This window comes from Anomaloglossus baeobatrachus, chromosome 8, assembly GCF_048569485.1.
Source record: "Anomaloglossus baeobatrachus isolate aAnoBae1 chromosome 8, aAnoBae1.hap1, whole genome shotgun sequence".
In the NCBI taxonomy this organism is placed as follows: domain Eukaryota; kingdom Metazoa; phylum Chordata; class Amphibia; order Anura; family Aromobatidae; genus Anomaloglossus; species Anomaloglossus baeobatrachus.
The window spans coordinates 230,273,404-230,288,428 of NC_134360.1; the positions used below are offsets into that span (position 1 = coordinate 230,273,404).

At 45.7% G+C, this 15,025-nt stretch overlaps 1 protein-coding gene across 1 annotated transcript in view; it reads left to right on the forward strand.

Moving 5' to 3' along the window:
- Nucleotides 1-14,330, forward strand: part of WLS (Wnt ligand secretion mediator) — a 39,304-nt gene extending 24,974 nt beyond the window's left edge. The window contains exons 5-12 of the mRNA XM_075321132.1: nt 115-251; nt 348-516; nt 1,422-1,519; nt 2,039-2,102; nt 7,767-7,910; nt 12,018-12,101; nt 12,295-12,448; nt 13,852-14,330. Of these exons, the coding sequence (XP_075177247.1) occupies nt 115-251; nt 348-516; nt 1,422-1,519; nt 2,039-2,102; nt 7,767-7,910; nt 12,018-12,101; nt 12,295-12,448; nt 13,852-13,961 (960 nt within the window). The 3' untranslated portion in view covers nt 13,962-14,330. The remainder of the gene's footprint in view (nt 1-114; nt 252-347; nt 517-1,421; nt 1,520-2,038; nt 2,103-7,766; nt 7,911-12,017; nt 12,102-12,294; nt 12,449-13,851) is intronic.
- The last annotated feature ends 695 nt before the right edge of the window (nt 14,331-15,025 follow it).

The window sequence follows — 15,025 nt, forward strand, 5'->3', positions numbered from 1 at the left end:
CTTTACATGCCCAAAAATGCATGACCTTACTCCAGCAAATCAATAGTTTGTTTTTTGTGTTTTAATTCTGCCCATTCCCCAGTCTATAACTATTCCCGCTCCCCCCTTATCCAGACCATCTTCCAGAACGGAGGCTTCACTAAGGTGTGGTTTGCTATGAAGACGTTCCTGACCCCGAGTATATTGATTATCATGATCTGGTATTGGCGGAGGATCACCATGATGACCAGAGCCCCGGTCCTGCTGGAGAAGTAAGACCCCCATAGGGGGCGGCGGCAATGTAAGGGGTCTGTGGGTTGCCTTACGGACTTTCCTGGAGTAGTCCTCACTTGTATCCTCTTCCATAGGATCATCTTCGCTCTCGGCATCTCCATGACCTTCATTAACCTTCCCGTTGAATGGTTTTCCATTGGATTTAACTGGACCTGGATGCTGCTGTTCGGAGATATCCGCCAAGGTCTCTTCTACGTGATGCTCCTGTCATTCTGGATCATCTTCTGTGGGGAACATATGATGGTACGGTCCACACTCCTGCTTATAGGGCCTGCCTAGTTTTGGTGGGTGTAGAAGCCCAACGCATTGATGTATAATATTTTTTTTTTTTTTTTTTTTTTACTGCAACAATGGGTGGAGCGCGAGGTTTCCAAATGTTTTCACCTGATTCATCACTTGCAACTTTTCTGAAAGGCACAATTTGTTGCAAATATACTAAAGCATACCCATTGCCTGGAGTGATTAATTATTTTATAGTTATATAATATTATTATTTTATGATTTAATATATTTAATTTATAATATAATTTTAATATAAAATCTGAAATATATTCATATTTAATATTAAAATATATATTATACACATGTATACAGTGTGTGTATATATGTATAATATATATTTTAATATTAAATATGAAATTTCAGATTGTATTATATTAAAATTTTTATATATATATGGTATAATATATATTACTATTAAATCAAATAAAATTATATTAAAATATATTAACTTAGATATATTAAATATCAATTTAATATATACTGTGTATATATAATCTGAATATATATTTCACATTATATTAAAATAATATAAAATATTTTTTGTATAAATTATCAATTACATTTTTATTAAATCATTCAATTATTGCAAAATATTTTATATTATATAATTAAAAAAAAAAAAGAATAAAAAACATTTTAAATACTTGAAGTGCAATTTTTTTTAATACTTCAGCAGATCAGGTGACTTTTTTTATACATAAAATTGCAGGTATTTCATTTTTGTACAACTTTTTTTTTTTTTTTAATATTTTTGGGGGTGGGGGGATACATTTTGGCTCAAATTCAGTGAATACCACAAGATGAAAAAAGAGACTTGTAGAAAAAAAAGTTGCATGTGATTAATCGTGCGCTGCGTGTGTCTTCAGGACCAGTCTGAAAGGAATCGCATCTCGGTCTACTGGAAGCAAGTCGTCCCCATCGCGTTTGGCTCCTGCTGCCTCTTCATATTCGATATGTGTGAAAGGTAAAGAGTCAGATTCTGATCCGCTCTTCTTATATAATATAATATACACATATGATTTCCTGCTAAATAAATATATAGATAGATATATCTAGATCTCTGAAATCTTGTAATTTTCACTATAAGCCAAATAGTCCGACTCTCCCTGATCAGTTACCTCATTATATCAGGAAGCATTTCAGACTCCTCAATGTAGAATCCAGCATTCCCAGTAGGTAATTTACAGGAGGAGGTGAGCTGTGACATAATCGAGATCCACCATTCACAATAGATTATCTACTGTATATAGAGGTGTTATCAGTCAATATACAGAAGGGGGAGGAGGTGAGCTGTGATATTACCTACTGTGAATGGTGGATCCTCTTATGTACTGTGATGCCACAGCCCACCTCCTCCCTCCTTCTGTAAAATGACTTTTGCCCAGAATATGCCCACAACATTCTCCTATAGGCAGTCGTCTCCTGATTATTGTTTACATCTGTTGTAATTTTTAGTTTTCATTGTTTGTCTCCTTTCCGTCAGGGGGGTGCAGCTAAAGAATCCATTTTACAGCATATGGACCACAGATGTAGGCGCAGAACTTGCTGTATCCTTTTCAATCTGTCTGCTGTGACATCAGTACTGCACAAAACAACCCCTTTAACCCCTATCATTCCTTGCTATGTTAAAGGGGTTGTCAAGGACTATAATACTGACAAAGTAGTGCTGGACATGCCCTTTAAAATAAAGGGTCTTGGAAGAGCTCATGGCTGCCACTTACAGGTCTGTGGGTCCTCGGGCATGTTTACCCACCGCAGCCCTTTGATCCTGGGCATTTGCCCATGTGTTGGTGCATTCATTGCCCAGAGGTTTCATGTTTTGTGTTTTGCTTTGAAATCACTGTTTAAAAAATACTACGGGTTTTAAAGGGTTAATAAAAACCCATTCCACCCTGTGACTCTTTACCAAGGGATTACAGGCGTCATGGATGCTCTCCAGAGCGGAGGAGAAGTGACAGGTCTCCAGCTCCATTCACACAAGTGTGAAAAATGTGTCTAAATAATTGATTCCTGAGCATCTCGCATCAGAACCGGGATTTCATGTCAGGTCCTCCGAGCATCGGAGAGGAGAGGGGCTGCGGAGATGAGGACTGGTGCGGGGGCTGGAGGTAATAAGGCTGCAGAGATGAGGAGAGGTGATAGGTACAGGGGCTGCAGAGATGGGGATGGGTGCAGGGTGACGGGACAGGGCCTGGAGGTAATGGGGCTACGGAGATGAGGACAGGGCCGGGAGGTAATGGGGCTGTGGCGATGAGGACAGGGCCTGGAGGTAATGGTGCTGTGGAGATGAGGACAGGGCCGGGAGGTAATGGGGCTGTGGCGATGAGGACAGGGCCTGGAGGTAATGGTGCTGTGGAGATGAGGACAGGGCCGGGAGGTAATGGGGCTGTGGAGATGAGGACAGGGCCGGGAGGTAATGGGGCTGTGGAGATGAGGACAGGGCCGGGAGGTAATGGTGCTGTGGAGATGAGGACGGGGCCTGGAGGCAATGGGGCTTTGGCGATGAGGACAGGGCCGGGAGGCAATGGGGCTGTGGAGATGAGGACAGGGCCGGGAGGCAATGGGGCTGTGGAGATGAGGACAGGGCCGGGAGGCAATGGGGCTGTGGAGATGAGGACGGGGCCTGGAGGCAATGGGGCTTTGGCGATGAGGACAGGGCCGGGAGGCAATGGGGCTGTGGAGATGAGGACAGGGCCGGGAGGCAATGGGGCTGTGGAGATGAGGACCGGGCCGGGAGGTAATGGGGTTGTGGAGATGAGGACAGGGCCTGGAGGAAATGCGGCTGTGGAGATGAGGACAGGGCCGGGAGTTAATGGGGCTGTGGAGATGAGGACAGGGCCGGGAGGTAATGGGGCTGTGGAGATGAGGACAGGGCCGGGAGTTAATGGGGCTGTGGAGATGAGGACAGTGCCGGGAGGTAATGGGGCTGTGGAGATGAGGACAGGGCTGGGAGGTAATGGGGCTGTGGTGATGAGGACAGGGCCGGGAGGTAATGGGGCTGTGGAGATGAGGACAGGGCCGGGAGTTAATGGGGCTGTGGAGATGAGGACAGGGCCGGGAGTTAATGGGGCTGTGGAGATGAGGACAGTGCCGGGAGGTAATGGGGCTGTGGAGATGAGGACAGGGCTGGGAGGTAATGGGGCTGTGGTGATGAGGACAGGGCCGGGAGGCAATGGGGCTGTGGAGATGAGGACAGGGCCGGGAGGCAATGGGGCTGTGGAGATGAGGACAGGGCCGGGAGGCAATGGGGCTGTGGAGATGAGGACAGGGCCGGGAGGTAATGGGGTTGTGGAGATGAGGACAGGGCCTGGAGGAAATGCGGCTGTGGAGATGAGGACAGGGCCGGGAGTTAATGGGGCTGTGGAGATGAGGACAGTGCCGGGAGGTAAAGGGGCTGTGGAGATGAGGACAGGGCCGGGAGGCAATGGGGCTGTGGAGATGAGGACAGGGCCGGGAGGTAATGGGGCTGTGGAGATGAGGACAGGGCCGGGAGGCAATGGGGCTGTGGAGATGAGGACGGGGCCTGGAGGCAATGGGGCTGTGGCGATGAGGACAGGGCCGGGAGGCAATGGGGCTGTGGAGATGAGGACAGGGCCGGGAGGCAATGGGGCTGTGGAGATGAGGACAGGGCCGGGAGGCAATGGGGCTGTGGAGATGAGGACAGGGCCGGGAGGCAATGGGGCTGTGGAGATGAGGACAGGGCCGGGAGGTAATGGGGTTGTGGAGATGAGGACAGGGCCTGGAGGAAATGCGGCTGTGGAGATGAGGACAGGGCCGGGAGTTAATGGGGCTGTGGAGATGAGGACAGTGCCGGGAGGTAATGGGGCTGTGGAGATGAGGACAGGGCCGGGAGGCAATGGGGCTGTGGAGATGAGGACAGGGCCGGGAGGTAATGGGGCTGTGGAGATGAGGACAGGGCCGGGAGGTAATGGGGCTGTGGAGATGAGGACAGGGCCGGGAGTTAATGGGGCTGTGGAGATGAGGACAGTGCCGGGAGGTAATGGGGCTGTGGAGATGAGGACAGGGCCGGGAGGTAATGGGGCTGTGGAGATGAGGACAGGGCCGGGAGTTAATGGGGCTGTGGAGATGAGGACAGGGCTGGGAGGTAATGGGGCTGTGGTGATGAGGACAGGGCCGGGAGGTAATGGGGCTGTGGTGATGAGGACAGGGCCGGGAGGTAATGGGGCTGTGGAGATGAGGACAGGGCTGGGAGGTAATGGGGCTGTGGTGATGAGGACAGGGCCGGGAGGTAATGGGGCTGTGGAGATGAGGACAGGGCCGGGAGTTAATGGGGCTGTGGAGATGAGGACAGGGCTGGGAGGTAATGGGGCTGTGGAGATGAGGACAGGGCCGGGAGGTAATGGGGCTGTGGAGATGGGGATGGGTGCGGGGTGATGGTTACAGGGTCTGGAGATAATGGGGCTGCAGACTTTGTAATTGTGAGAAGCCTCCATCAGATCCGCTGTTGTTCACTCATTCTAGGTCTGACTACCCTGTAGTTTTGTGCCCGAGGTAAAGGATGATTCCCATCTTGGGCATTTACAGTTTAGCACAGAATAAGCCACAAATGCAGAAGTTCCCTCTGGGACCTTTATCTATTGGGAGAATGGTGGTCTGGCCCTCAATTTCGAGCCGCCTCCAGTGCAGGTTTATATATGAAATATTAAGATATTCCCCTTATCCATAATATAGAGCATAATTTACTGACCGCCGGGACCCCCAGTGATCTGCACGCTCTGTCTCCACTATTCAGGATCACTGGGAGTCCCAGTGCTCAAACTATTGTACTTCGGCAGTCCTATAGACCATGACAACAGCGGACACCTCTTAATAAATTCGTCACGTTTCACTATAACGGGCTGTGGATCTAGACTGCAGATCCGTCACTCTTGGTGACTCCCGCGGTGCGGATCCCTCGCTCTCGGTGACTCCCGCGGTGTGGATCCCTCGCTCTCGGTGACTCCCGCGGTGTGGATCCCTCGCTCTCGGTGACTCCCGCGGTGTGGATCCCTCGCTCTCGGTGACTCCCGCGGTGTGGATCCCTCGCTCTCGGTGACTCCCGCGGTGTGGATCCCTCGCTCTCGGTGACTCCCGCGGTGTGGATCCCTCGCTCTCGGTGACTCCCGCGGTGTGGATCCCTCGCTCTCGGTGACTCCCGCGGTGTTGATCCCTCGCTCTCGGTGACTCCCGCGGTGTGGATCCCTCGCTCTCGGTGACTCCCGCGGTGTGGATCCCTCGCTCTCGGTGACTTCCGCGGTGTGGATCCCTCGCTCTCGGTGACTCCCGCGGTGTGGATCCCTCGCTCTCGGTGACTCCCGCGGTGTGGATCCCTCGCTCTCGGTGACTCGCGCCGTGTGGATCCCTCGCTCTCGGTGACTCGCGCCGTGTGGATCCCCCGCTCTCGGTGAGTCGCGCCGTGTGGATCTGTCGCGGGCGGAGGGGTGGGAACGCCGCTCGTCTGGAATCGCTGGTGCTCTGGTCCGGTGCTTCTGCTCCTCGGTGGCTCGAGCATGGGGCTGGACCTGGGGTTCGAGCAGCGCCTCCTCGCCCACGAGTAAAAAGGGGAGGTTTGTGGTGGGTATTTGGGATGTCGGTCGTGACGCCACCCACGGGTTGTGGTGATGGTGGGCACCACCGCTGCTGGTGACGGGGGATCCCGGGAACGATGGTGGAGAGCAGCTAAGGTGTTGACCCCTCCGTGGGTAGGGGCTGTTGGTCTCGGGGCCCCGGTTGGGGAACAGGGAGGAGGTATAGGTGCAGTTGCTGAGGCGGGGAGGCAGCGTGGGCGCGGGTGCAACATTGCGGTGCCGGATGGCACTGTTGTAAGTGCTCACTCAGACACAGAAGGACAGAGTCTCTGGTAAACCAAACGGCTGGATGGACGAGGCCCACAGCTGGCTGCGGTGTTCTCACTCTCCCCGGACGGGTTGACCGCGGCTGTCGTTTTCCTGCACCTGTGTAAGTGTATTTGATTCCTATGGTTTCCCACGGGTAGTCCGCTCCCCGGCGTGTACGTGTCGGGAGAGCCCGTTTGCCCACAGGCGCTGGCCCTTGGATCTCTGGCCCTTGGCGGTGGCACTTATCCGGACGGGTTGGGCTGTTGCCTTCTGACAGGACCTAGGTGGGAATGAACCCCTGAGGTCCAGACCGCAATCAGATAATTTGACCTTTTCGGCGGCTCCTAGCCTAGTCGGGGTCTGAGTACCCTGCCTAGGTGCTTGGCTTCAATCTGCTCCCAGGTTCGGTACCGGCAGGCCACCGCCCGACCCCGGTCCTACGGTTCCGCTGACCTACACCAACTCCTGCAGACGGCCACCACCGTGTGCCGACCTTGCTGAATGTGCCTGGGCTCCAACCCAGACACCAACAGTTTTCACTCCTCTCACTTCCACTACCACAATCTCTCTGTCTTTTCCCGCCTCCAGGGCTGTGAACTCCTTGGTGGGTGGGGTCAACCGCCTGGCTCCGCCCCACCTGGTGTGGACATCAAGCCTGAAGGGTGGCAAGAAGGATTTGATTGACTGATGTCACCCAGGGGATGGGATGTGTGTGTGTTGTTAGTGTACTGTGACCCCTGGGGGTCCAGGGCGTCTCAGATCCTCCGCTCTCGGTGACTCCTGCCGTGTGGATCCCCCGCTCTCGGTGACTCGCGCTGTGTGGATCCCCCGCTCTCGGTGACTCGCGCTGTGTGGATCCCCCGCTCTCGGTGACTCGCGCTGTGTGGATCCCCCGCTCTCGGTGACACACTGCATTTGTGATGGAATTTTGCTGCAGTATCTATTTAACAGACTGCAATATATTGTAAGAAAATTAAAGGGATCTGTCCCTTTGTTTCTGCCAATCCCATCAGACTTTATAGATCTCCCCGATGCCTGAAAAGTTGCACATTTTTGTCGTAGCCTTTACTTATCCCCCTGCAGCGGTGACCTCGGAGCGTCCTGCACTCATTTTTCATCTCTGGATTTCAGGCTCTATTCCCAAAAAATAGATTTAAAGGGACATTGCAGTTTATGCTGAGAAACCAGAGACTAGAGGCTGCATCTGGAGGCCAATCTGTGTAGAACATGCTGTAACTTGTTTTCTCCAAACTCCAGACTTTCATGTCTCACCTTGGAGCGATGCCGCCTGCGTCTACTGCACAGATGTCCGGACTCATCCCGGAATCCACAATTAGTCATTCACCAAACCTTTCCCTTAATGGACCTTCTCAGATGGCTTTCATTATAGTGGCCGGGATCTGCGCCTGTCTTTACTTCTTGTTCCTGTGTTTCATGGTGTATCAAGTCTTTAGGAACATCAGTGGGAAGCAGAGCAGCTTACCGGCAATGACCAAGGCCCGCCGGCTCCATTATGAGGTGAGCGACGCCCATAGGGTCAACTGAGGGGGCAAAAAGAGTACAAAGTCAGTGTTTTAGGAGTAACAGACTGTACAGTCAGAATATGAGACTCTGAACGCAACCTCTGTGGTTGGGTAAGATGCAAAAATATCCTTAAGTCTCCTTTAATCCGGTCTTCTGGCCGATATGTATTTGCTTTGCGTGTGCAGACGATGATGTGAACAATGGAAGATGTGTCTGAGAAATGGAGCAAAAGTCAAACTGCATGATTAAAAAAAAATATAAAAATCTTCCTAGCCCTTCTGCATAAAAATTATACTGTACATACAGCAACTGATGTAAGTATTGAACACGTCACCAAATTTGTAAGTAAATATATTTCTAAAGCTTCTATGCACATGAATATCTCACCAGATGTCAGTAACAACCCATCCAATCCACACAGGCAAAGAAATCAAACCATAAATATCCATAAATTAAGTTGTGTAATAGTGAACAGCTACAGAAAGTCCTGACACCAGGTGAAATCTGTCTGTAATTAGAAAGCAATTCTGTCACTTAGTGAAAAATATCAGCTGGTTCAACTGAACTGATGGGTCTATATAAAGGTGTCTAATTACCAAGGTGCCACACAACAAACATCTAATGATGGGTAAAACTAGTGAGCTGTCTCAAGACCTTCGTAACCTTATTGTTGGAAAACCTACTGATGGCATTGGTTACAGAAGAATTTCTAGACTACTGTAGATTCCAGTGCGCAATACTGGAGCCCTAATCCAGAAGAGGAAAGATTATTATTTCACTATAAACCAGCCACAATCGGGTGCTCCTTGCAAGATTTCAGACAGAGGAGTGAAAAGAAGTATCAGAAGCATTGTCCAAGACCCAAGGACACTTGTAAAAACTACAGAAAGACCTGGAATCAGCAGGTACAATTGTTTCAAGTAAGTAATGCACTCTCCCTCCATGGCCTGTATGCATGCTCCTGTATGCATGCTCCTCTATGCACGCTCACCACACAAGACTCCATTGCTAAACAAATGGAATGTTCAAGAACGTTTAAAGTTTGCTCAACAACAGTTACACAAGTCTGTAAAATATTGGAGAATATTGTCTGGTCACATGAGACGAAAATTGAACTCTTTGGAGGCCAAAAGGCAAATCAATCCAAATACACCAACAGTGAAGTGTGGAGATGGGAACATCATGGTGTGCGGCTGTTTTTCAGCACTGGAAAACTTCATGAAATTGAAGGAAGGATGAATTGATAAATATATTGAAATATTCCTGATAAAAACCTGATGCCATCTCCCAGGATGATGAATATGAAACGAGGGAGGACGTTTCAGCAGACGAAGATCACGAACACACAGCCACGGAAACTCTCAACTGGTTTCAGAGAAAGAAAATAAATCTACTAGAATGGCCGAGCCGATCACCAGAGCTGAACCCAATAGAAAATGTATGGAAGGCACTAAAGCTCAGAGATCATAGAAGGAGCCGAGACCTGCAGGATGTGAAGAGCGCGTGTATGTAAGGCTATGTGCGCACTTTGCGTCGAGGTAGTTACAGTTCTAAACGCATCCTCTGGCAGAAATTGTCTTTGCCAAAGTTGGTTTTGTCTACAAAAAACGCTATAAATACGCTTGCGTTTTTACCGCGTTTTACATGCTTTTTTAATGCTTAAAGTCAGATGCGTTTTGACTACAAAAACACTACTAAATAAAGTTTAAACATTCAAACACTATGAAAAAAATGATAACAAATATCATGATTAAAATCATGTACAAAATAGATTATTTTATTAAAATTAAAACTGTTTTATAATAATGCATAAAATAACATTAAATTGATTATATATATATATTATATTAATTGGTGTACTATGTGTGTGTGTGTGTGTGTGTGTAAAGGTACATATTATGCCATTATGTTAAAGGCATAAATGCATGTGTTTTTTTTTGTTAAAAACGCATGTTTTCTGCATCAAAAAAGCATGTAAAACGCTGGGATTTTGATTCAGGATGCGTTTAGAAAGTTCACATTGACATCAATGTTAGCAAAACGCTGCCAAAATGGCAAAAACAATTGGCATGCTGCTTCTTTAAACGCTGAGTTTTTGACAAATTTTCTGCAACTAAAACGCTGCATTTTTAACTGCATAGTGCGCACAAGAAATCCCAAATTCCCATAGACTTTGCTTGGAAATCAAAACGCATGCATTTTGGCATTAAAACGCTGCAGTTGAAAGCGCTGCGGAAACGCATGGAAAAATGCAAAGTGCGAACATAGCCTAAGGGGTACTTTACACGCTGCGACATCGCTAGCATTTGCTAGTGATGTCGAGCGTGATAGCTCCCGCCCCCGTCGCACGGCCGATATGTGGTGGTCGCTGCCGTAGCGAACATTATCGCTACGGCAGCGTCACACGCACATACCTGCTCTGCGACGTCGCTGTGACCGGCGATCCGCCTCCTTTCTAATGGGGCGGTTCGTTCAGCGTCACAGCAGCGTCACAGCAGCGTCACTGAACCCAATAGAAAAGGAGGGGAGGAGATGAGCGGCCGGAACATGCCGCCCACCTCCTTCCTTCCTCCTTTTCCGGTGGACGGAGGTAAGGAGATGTTTGTCGTTCCAGCGGCGTCACACACAGCGATGTGTCCTGCTGCAGGAACGACAAACAACATCGTACCGTCGCTGCAGCAATATTATGGAAATGAACGACGTGTCAACAAGCAACGATTTTGCACGTTTTTGCGCTCGTTGATCGTCGCTCATTTGTGTCACACGCTGCGATGTCGCTACCGGCGCAGGATGTGCGTCACTAACGACGTGACCCCGACGATATATCGGCAGCATGTAATGTACCCCTAAGAGTGGTTCAAAATCCCACCTGAGCAATGCAGGCGACTAGTGTCTCCATACAGTAGGTGTCTGGAAGCTTCACCACCAACAAAGGCTTTTGTACCAAGTATTACATTTTAGTAAGAGTGTTCAATACGTGTCATTTCTCATTATTACATATAACTTCATTTATGGACATCTATGGTTTGATTTCTGTGCCTGTGTGAATTGGCTGGGCTGTTACTGACATCTGGTGAGCAATTCATGTGAATACACCTTTTTTAGAAATATATTTACTTAGAAAATTGGTGACGTGTTCAATACATTTCATTTGCTGTACGGAGCGATGCCCGGCTGAGTGCACCATGGTCTGTTCAATCATCTGATTGTGGGCTGTCAGACGTCGTCTTCTCGCCAAAATGTCATCAATAGTCCAAGATAAATCCTTCAGCCGAGCAGATGCTTATTGTGAGTACCAACGTTTCTTCCATAAGCATTGGTTCTGCTGGGGGGATGATTTAGAAAGACGTGACCCAGACGTCGTGCGTGGCTCAGTGTGTGGGACCGTTTTCATATCCATGTTACACTGCATGTTTAAAAAAAAAACAAAAGAAAAAAATTTAAAATTATATATATATATATATATATATATATATATATATATATATATATATATATCTCTATCTATATATATATATCTATATCTATATATATATATATCTATATATATATATATCTATATAAAATAATAATTTTTTATAATATATATATATATATATATATATATATATATTATAAAAAATTATTATTTTTATATATAGAGATATATATATATATATATATATATATATATATATATATATATATATATAGATATATATAGATATATATATATAGATAGATAGATAGATAGATATATATATATATATATATATATATATATATATATATATATATATATATATATATATATATATATATATATATATATATATATAATATGATATATATATAGATAGATATAAAAATATATATAAAAAATAATATTTTTTTATAATATATATATAATCTCTATATATATATTATAAAAATATATATATATATATATATATATATATATTATAAAAAATTATTATTTTTATATATAGATATATATATAGATAGATATATATATATATATAGATAGATAGATAGATAGATAGATAGATAGATATAGATATATATATATAATAATTTTTTTTACACATATATGTTTTTATATTTTATTTTTTTTTTTTATAGGGTCTGATTTTTAGGTTCAAGTTCCTCATGATCATCACCCTGGCCTGTGCCGCGCTCACCACCGTGTTCTTCATCACCACACAGGTAAGTCCGTTTCTGACTTCTATATATCGGGATTCTGTGAGCCCCCTCTTTCCGGATAGATGAATAAACCACCCAGCAGTGCACGTCTGTGGCGCAGGATTCGGCAGGTGCGGCTGGGCCTTGTAGTGCTCCCTCTGGACCTCACCTGTTATATATGCTCGTGCACTGGAGTGACATTGGATTTTATTCCCAGGTGTCTGAGGGAAACTGGAAATGGGGCGACTACAGCATTGAGCTGAACAGCGCTTTCTTCACCGGCATTTATGGGATGTGGAACCTGTACGTCTTTGCGCTGATGTTCCTGTACGCTCCGTCACACAAAAACTATGGAGATGACCAGACAGATGGTAAGATGTGCGGTGCGGTGTCACATGGGAGCTATAACCCACCCATTAAAAGATGGGGACATACTGGAGACCAGTTAATCATTAAAGCTGAAGCAACCGTGACGATAGTTTTGGTGTAAAAATTATATTGTTCCGTTTTTATACTTCTGTAAAAGTTGCAGTCGGAGGTGTCGGCCTCTGGTGATTCACGTCTGTCACACCGGTGGCCTGGATGGCACAATCTGTCTTTCTACGGTGGCCTGACGGGTGCAATTAGGTGTGACGCCACCGCAGCCGTATACCTAGATGGCGGCATTTACACCGAATTAAGACCGAAGTGTTATAAAACCAACTGCATTGTGAAGTCCTATAGTGGGACAGTAAATGAAAGTCATTATTACAAAATATAATTCGAGAGGTTCATTGACCTCTATGAGAGTATGGGAGGCTCTGTGACCTTCATAGAAGACTTTGTACAAAAGGGAGGAGGTGAGCTGTGATAACATCTCTATGCAAAGTAGATAACACCTACTGTGTATGTTGGATCCTGTTATCAGTCATTGTACAGGTGGAGGTGAGCTGTGACATCAGCTATCATGGATTCTATTTTATCTACTCTATATAGAAGTGTTCTCAGTCATCGTACATGAGGGGTAGTAGGTGAGCTATGACATCACCTATTGTGAATGATGGACCCTGTTATCTATTGTATATATGTGTTATCAGTCGTTGCACAGGAGGAGGAGGAGGTGAGCTGTAACATCACATGTTCTGAATGTTGGATTCTGTTATCTACTATAAATAGACGTGTTATCAGACATTGTACAGGAGGAGGAGGTGAGCTGTGACATCACCTATAGTGTTAGAGGTGTTATCGGCCATTACTGCTGAGAAGTGATGTCTTCATAGGATTTGTCACCTGAGTGTAAGGCTCAGTGTTCAGTAAAACCTGTTTATAAATATATACCAAGAAAAATTTGCAGCAGCACCAAATTCAATCCATCAAATCAAGAGTGGAAAATAGTGGGAGGGGAAAAAACGGCGCTCCTCCTGTAAGCTATAAGGGGAAAATGTATCCCATGCTTGGGAGTGCTTCAAACATGGAAGACATTTTCTACTTTTTACTTATGGGTGGTTTTTGTTTTTTTATTTATTTATTTATTTATTATAATACTGTCCTCTATAATGTGTCTTTTTTTTTTTTCTTTTCTCATTAATAGAGAGACTTAAAATAAACATAATATTTAACTTCAAATCTTGATTACCAATTTTTGGGGGTTATGTAAGGGAAAGCAGTCGCCTCATTGGTACCAATCTGTGCCAGGTCCCCGGATTTCTGCGCCCCGGTGTGCTGCGTCTGCGTGTTGCAGCCCGGCTGCGTTCTTCCGGTATTAACGCCTCCTCTCTGCCGTCGCTTTCTGCAGGTGGAGCCGCGGTGAGCAGCGTAGAGGAGCTTCAGCTGACGACCACCATCACACACGCGGATGGACCCACAGAACTGTACCGGCTGGCTGGCAAGGAGGCCCAGGAGTGACCCCCTTCATTCCCCGCGGGTGGGCTTGGTGTAGACCTTTTTTAGTTTTGAATATCCCACTATTAAGACTTGCCTCCGATGCCTTCCCTCCGTTTCTCCTATTTATAGCTGGATTTCTCGGTTAGAGGAACATTTAATGTAATGTAGCCTTTTTTTATAAATCTATATTATACAGTTGGTGAAGAGTGATCACTTACACTGGTGGATATACTACTATTTTATTTTTTGTATTTTTTTTGTTGCTGCTGACTTTGTCCATCAGGCTCCGGTTTTGCATTTGCGCTGGTTTTTTTTTTTACTGGGAACAATTATTCACAATTTTCAGTGTTCATAAGCAATATCCAATAAGCAATAAAACATATTTTTTTCTTTTTTTTTGTAATTTTGTGTATTTGTGTTTTCTTCACCTCCTGCATTGTATTAGTGGAGGAATGATAGGGATTTTGGTATTGTGTGTTGCTGCCATCTAGTGTTTATATGACATTATTAAATGTGGCTTCATTATCTGGACCTCAGTAAGCTGATACTGTTGGTTTGCATAGGTTTTGTGAGCTTTATGCACCAGGAAAAATATTAGTTCAGCCTTCGAAGTGTCTACAAGACCACATTTACCTGGTAATGACTTTTTTTTTCTTTTTTTTTTTTAAATGACGCATCTATCATATACCTACAATGCAGCCATTTACTGAATGTTTTGTTAGAGGTGATGAGATGTATCACCAATGAAAGACTTAGTTTTTGTCCTATAAACAAAGAACATTTTAATTAATAGATATTGGAATAATAAGTTCTATAATTGGATTGGTTGGAAGAAGAAAAATAAAAATGTTCCTGTGCTGCCTCTTTCTGTGAGGTAACATATTTCACTGTTTGTTTTGTCACAGGAGTCAGTGTGTCTGTTTATTCTGAGCTAATCCTAAAACAAGTCACTGGCTGGTGAGCTCTTATAACGTCTTTTTACTTGATTTATTATAAGTTCACCGGGCTGGAGCCTAAGCAGAAACATCCTGTGATAAAACGGGCAGGGAAATGTTACCTCACAGTAAGAAGCAGCTGTGAGCACT